General features: G+C 55.2%; 3 protein-coding genes across 3 annotated transcripts; 2 read left to right on the plus strand and 1 right to left on the minus strand.

Annotated features, from left to right (window-relative positions):
• Positions 1-2,142: 2,142 nt before the first annotated feature.
• On the minus strand, positions 2,143-3,207 carry J4E86_004490 (uncharacterized protein; the record flags this gene model as incomplete). The annotated part of the gene is made up of 1 exon (XM_051445028.1): positions 2,143-3,207. The coding sequence occupies one exon, from the start codon at positions 3,205-3,207 to the stop codon at positions 2,143-2,145; it is 1,065 nt and encodes a 354-aa protein (XP_051304653.1).
• A 166-nt stretch (positions 3,208-3,373) lies between these two features.
• On the plus strand, positions 3,374-4,150 carry J4E86_004491 (uncharacterized protein; the record flags this gene model as incomplete). The annotated part of the gene is made up of 2 exons (XM_051445029.1): positions 3,374-3,411; positions 3,460-4,150. The coding sequence occupies 2 exons, from the start codon at positions 3,374-3,376 to the stop codon at positions 4,148-4,150; spliced, it is 729 nt and encodes a 242-aa protein (XP_051304654.1).
• Positions 4,151-4,663: 513 nt separating this feature from the next.
• Positions 4,664-5,917, plus strand: J4E86_004492 (uncharacterized protein; the record flags this gene model as incomplete). The annotated part of the gene is made up of 1 exon (XM_051445030.1): positions 4,664-5,917. A coding segment is annotated over one exon (1,254 nt), but the record flags the coding sequence as incomplete, so codon positions are not given.
• Positions 5,918-6,000: the final 83 nt, after the last annotated feature.

The raw sequence follows: 6,000 nt of genomic DNA on the forward strand, positions 1-6,000 counted from the left end.
ACCATTACGGTAGATACACTACCGTTCAAGTAAATAAGCTTCTTTCTCAGATTGTATATATATCTATAGATTTAATCCCGTACGTACATTGTAATTAGATCCAACCCATAGAACGCGCTTCTCGCGATGAAAACTAGTATCACCAAGGATCATCCATGCACCTGTTCAACGTGCAGAGGATTGATCAACACAACATCGCAATTCCCATCTTACACATCCATACATACACTCAACTCACCATCCCATCAATCACACACTCATCCTCGCCTCCCCCGTAGCAAACCCCCCCACCAACCCAAACTCCCCCTCCACATCCTCAAACCCCTTCCCCTCAACCACCATCTTCGCCACGGCCCTCGCACACACCGGTATAATACCCATCCCCCCTCCATTAAACCCACACAACATCCACTGACGCTCTGTCCCGGGAACACGGCCTACGTGCGGCATCCCATCTGTTGTCTGAGCTTGAATGCCCGTCCAGATACTGTCTGGTTGGGCGGCGCTGTTTTCCCAGCCCAGGAAGGTTGTAGACATGTAAGATGTCCAGTGGGAGTAGATGTGTGGGGGGAAGTGGCCGGAGGTAAGGGAGTCGTCGACGGTGTTGTACCATAGGGATTTGTTGTGGGGGTTGGAGGTGTAGAGCCAGGAACCGCCGCCGACGACGATGCTGGAGTCTGGGCGGGGGTTTAGGTAGTCTGTTCCTGTTGGGTGGCTGGGGGAGGAGGGGGTGGATGGTGTGGGGGCGAAGGATATGTTGTAGGTGCAAGTCAAGTGGGGGGAGATGGGGTAGGAAGGGGTGTGGTGGCTGTTCATTCCTTTGTAGGGAATTATTGTGCCAGTGAAGGAAGGGAGGAGGGAGGGCGTGTAGGCGTTTGTGGCGTGGATGAGGGATGTAGTGGTGAGGGTGCCGCGGGGGGTGTGTAGAATAGTACCGTTTGATGTAGATGTGAGGTGGGTAACCGGCGTATTCATCTGCACATTCAACACCCCTTCCCCACCTCCATCTCCATCCCCATCCTCATCCTCCCCACTCCCACCAAACCTCCCCACCAACCCCTCCAAAACCCCCGTAACCAACTTATACGGCCAAAAACTCGCTACCTCACACGTAAACGCCCCCACCGCGCCCTTCACACTCGTAACCCCCTCCACATACTCTCCCTCCACCACACTCCTGCTCTTCGTCCACTCCTCCCCCTTCCTCACCGCATCATCAAACACCCTCTTCACCTTATCAAACTCCTCGCGGTCTTGGAAAACATCAAAACTACGCCGGAGTTCAAACTCGCATTCTTGAGCTAACCCCTCGTCTTCAACCAGCGATTTCAGCTCGTAAATCACGCGTTGGTGGTACTCCGCCATCTCCGTCCTCAGCGCGCTGTCTTGCATACCCGCCAGTGTCGCCGTCTTGATTTTAGAGTGCCCGCCGTTGCGTGCGGTGGCGCCGCTGCAGAGGGAGCGGGCGTCGAGGAGGACGACGCGCGGCATGCGTTTTCCCGTGGCGAGGTGGCTTTTGTGGTAAGTTTGGAGGATGTGGTATAGGGTTAGTACGCCAGCCATTCCGGAGCCGATGATGGCGATGTCGCAGGTTGAGGGGAGGGATGGGGTGCTGCGGAGGGTGGCGTAGGGATGCGGGTTTTGGAGCCAGTAGCTGGGCATGGGATTGGGGACGGGGAGGTAGTCGTGGGGTTGTTTTTCGTGAGAAGAGGTGGTGGTGGTGGTGGTGGTGGTGGTGTGGGTTGAGGGGGGATTGGGAGGGGCTGGTATGACGACTTTCCTGAGAACCATGTTTGTGAGTAGGATGGAGATGTTGTGATGGTTGGAGTAGAATGCGGCAACAACGACTGTTTATACATGCAAGATGTTGATCAACGGCTTGTTTGGGGGCCGTTTCGTTATGGCTTACTTCGGCGTTCGGGCTAAAGTCAGAGGCGTTAGATGTCGCATCTCACCTTCCATTCCGGTTGGCTGCAGGTGTTCTTATCGGTAATCGTACGTCAGTTTACGGGTATAAGCGCATGGTGAATCGGAAAAAGACGACTTTTGACGATCTTTGGATTTTGACTTGTATGTAGTCGGGGTATCATGGAAAGGAAATGGGTTCTAGCTCCTACACCAAAACGAGTCCGAACGACGGAACTATGGCACACTCGGTGTAGTTGGACTCGTTAGTCCACCTTGACTCTTCCTCCTGTCCTTCTTCTTCTTGGGAGCGGGAGCGATAATGCCTTTTTTACCCTGTGCTTCCAGTGTTGTCGGCGTCCCTACCGCCTTTGGTGTGCCCACTGCAGATGGTGCTCTGCTTGGTGGCTGTGTCTCGATTTTCAGCCCTGCAGCAGGTGTAGACAGTGAGGCTTGTGTTGCTTGCTCTTGTGCCTTGTTCCTCGCATTGACAGCGGTCTTGGTGCCCTCGAAGACGAACGCGCCTGGCTCGCCCTTTAGCGGGTTCTCGTCCATGTATTCGTCTCCATATGCGTTTGTGAGATTCAGCGAGTGCATGAATAGTGCGTCTGAGAACTCGGTGGTGGATGCAAGTGGATCTGCCGCCTGTGTTGTGGCTCCTGCTCCTTGTGACTGCGAACCCGCTGCGTCTGGGTCTGTTGGCGCCAGCGTCGGACTACCGATCCGACTCGCCGTAGTCGCCGCTTTCGCTGCTTCATGCGAAGGAGGGAAGTACGAGTATCCCGTCGCAGGTGTCCAGTGAGTCATGTTCTTGGATATCTCAGCCATCTGCTCCATGCGCGTCGCGACGGTAAGCAGTCTACTCTGCACAACGTCCAGCAAACTCGGCGCCATGAGGACCTTGGTGTTATGCGTGTACCAGTTGCCCTCGACAAACATGCCGTTCTTCTTGTTGCCATCATAATCTGTGACCTCGGCCTTGTGTTGGCGCTGGAGAATCCATGGGTGCCCTTCGCCCTGCCCTTCGCCTGCTATAACGTATTGTATTCCTTGTGGTACGCTGTTGAGTCTTTGATTCCATAGCGCCGGGTCATTCATGATTTGTTGGGCATTGGCCGGGTCATGGAGGTTGAGGTTAGTGAAGACGGATATGTTGATGCACTCTTCGGCGTCGAACCATGGCGACGAGGTGAAGTACCAGAAGAGGTTGTTTCCGGCATTCAGGTCTTGCCCGGGCAGAGTCGCGATGGTCGAGGGCGCATCGTATTCCTGCTCGTCGGGGGGTGGGAGTGTCGGAGGCATATTGGCGGTGGGTTTGTGAGTGAAGTGTGTTGGGCTTGTCTAGAAGCTCTTGGAGGTTGGTGACGGAGAAGCTACTGGTAGGTAGCACGGGCCTCTCACCTCCGCGTGTTGGCCGCAATCGACTTGTGCCGTCTTCTGCATACCACTACCACGACTACTCAACACCATGGATCTCGTACAGACAGTGCGCAAAGAAGGCAGTCGGTAAGCTTCCTTATTTCTGATGTCAAATGACCAACTGACAGTCTCCAGCGGCGGTCGCGCCGACTTCAAATGGGAAGACGTCAAGAACGATGCGCAACGCGAAAACTACCTGGGCCACTCGCTCATGGCCCCTGTCGGCCGCTGGCAACAAGGACGCGACCTGAACTGGTATGCAAAGGGCGACGAGGAATCCAAGGAAGCCGAAGCTGCGCGCATCAAGGAAGAGAAGCGCAAACTGAAGGAGGCCGAGGAAGACGCCATGCTAGCTGCCATGGGTCTGCCCGTGCCAGTGCGCAATAACGCGAACCTGACGCCACTCGGCCAGAAAGCACACGAGGCAGATGTCAAGGACACGCTAGACGAGAAAGCCAAAGTGGAGGACGACGACGACAAGGCGAAGAAGAGGGAGAAGAAGGAGCGTTCACGCAGACACAGAGACGACGACGGAGAGCGAAGGCGACGTCATCGATCGCGGAGTCGTTCGCGGGACAGGGAGCGACGCCACAGACATCGAGAACGTTCACGGTCGCGCGACAGGCGGAGGGACGATGGGCGCGATGACAGGCGCAGACACCGATCACGAAGCCGCGACCACAAGCGACGAGACGACCATACAGAACGCAGGCGCGAACGCGATGTCGATGCGAAGCGATCAAGATCACTCTCGAGAGACCGGAGACGGCCAAAGGACACGAGAAGCAGGTCACCACATGAGAGGAGCGAGAGGAGGAGGGATTGAGGAATGTGGCAGACACAGCGGGCATATCCTCAAAGCAGTTCTCATCAGACTATGGGCGTTCTTTAGATTACTACTGGTATGGTGCCACCCAGTTCAAGCGTTCATGAGAGCTTATGTAGCTTTAGCGAAATCTTTACCTTGGATATCCTGACATCGACCCAAATGGAGTTTTGTCAATTCTTCGAGCAACAGCGTATTCTGCATGCCGGACAAAGTCATCATACGGACCTGATTACCCCAGTCCAAACCCACATATCCCCACGCTGCACGCCTTCCGGGATCTCCCTCCGACTCGGCAACCTCGGCCGGCTCCCCATAGCCCCCCAAACCCCTCATCATCAGCATGTAACAATGATACACAGTAGCGTCTTCGCTATTGCATCCTCACCGCTGCGATTTGCTTTTCCTTTACTTCAAAATCCCGTTTACGTACCCATCCTTCTTTGCCTAACAACTCCGACTTGAACACCCTGATCCCATCCATCTAACCCCAGTCATCCCATCGCCAAAACCATGATCGCAGCACCACCATCCATACCCGACTGGCGCACCCTCGCCGCCTCAAAACGCGAATCTGTGTACGCTAAAATACCGAAAGATTGGCGTCTGCCTTCTTCGCAAACATCTCAGTACGCAGAAACGTCCAGTATATCTGTATTGGATGTTCCGCGAACATGCGGCATCCTGACCGAGAAAGAGCTAGACATTACGGAAAACTACGATGCCACTGATCTGGTCAAGATGATGGCGGAGGGCCAATTGAGCAGCACAGAGGTCGTAACGGCATTTTGCAAGAGAGCAGCTGTGGCCCAGCAGTGCGTGAGCTGCCTGACAGAGATTATGTTCGAGGAAGCGCTTGCTCGGGCGAGGGAATGTGATGAATTTCTCAAGAAAGAAGGGAGGGTTATGGGACCGCTGCATGGGCTGCCGATTAGTTTGAAGGACTCGTTCAACGTAAAAGGCGTTCAAGCAACACTTGGTTACGTCTCTTTCCTCGCGCACCCACCCGCCGCTTCGAACTCCTCTTTGGTTACTCTTCTGTATTCGCTCGGCGCGGTGTTCTACGTCAAAACCAACCTCCCTCAGACTATGATGACAGCGGATTCCCACAACAACATCTTCGGCCGCACGCTAAACCCGCTCAAACTATCTCACACAGCCGGCGGTTCTACAGGCGGCGAGGGCGCCCTACTCGCTATGAAAGGCAGCGTGTTGGGCGTGGCAACAGATGTAGCAGGATCCAACCGCATCCCCGCGATATGCTGCGGCGGCTCGTCTCTGAAGCCAACAGCAGGACGAGTCCCATTCGCAGGCGGCGTCGCAGTAGGCCGGCTGGGAAGTCCAGGTTCCGTCCCCGTAGTCATAGGCCCATGTGGCCGTTCTGTCCGCGACTACGAACTCTTTTTACGGTGTGTGGGCGACGCGAAACCGTGGCTTTACGACGAAAACAGCCTCAACGTGCCGTGGCGGCGCGTCCAGCCTTCTAGCAAACCCCTGAGGTTCGGGCTGGTAAGGGGCTGTAAAGAACGACCGCTCCACCCGCCTATCGCTCGCGCACTGCATACCACGGCGATGAAACTGAAAGCGCAGGGGCATGAGATCGTCCTCCTCGATGACAAGATACCAGATCTCTACCAAACCGCCCTGCTAGCCTGGAAATTCTTCATGCTGGATCCGAAGAAAACTCCACTGCAATACATCAAAGATGGCGGAGAGCCGCCTGTACCTTCGCTATCAACATGCTCGTTCCCCGAGTTGAAAGATTGGGTGCCTAGTCTGGATGAGCTGTGGGATTTGAATGTGAAGAAAGCGGGGGTTGTGAGGACGTGGCATGGGGTGATGGTTGGGGG

Source organism: Alternaria arbusti, assembly GCF_024043155.1.
Source record: "Alternaria arbusti strain BMP 1465 chromosome Unknown scaffold_4, whole genome shotgun sequence".
Taxonomy (NCBI): domain Eukaryota; kingdom Fungi; phylum Ascomycota; class Dothideomycetes; order Pleosporales; family Pleosporaceae; genus Alternaria; species Alternaria arbusti.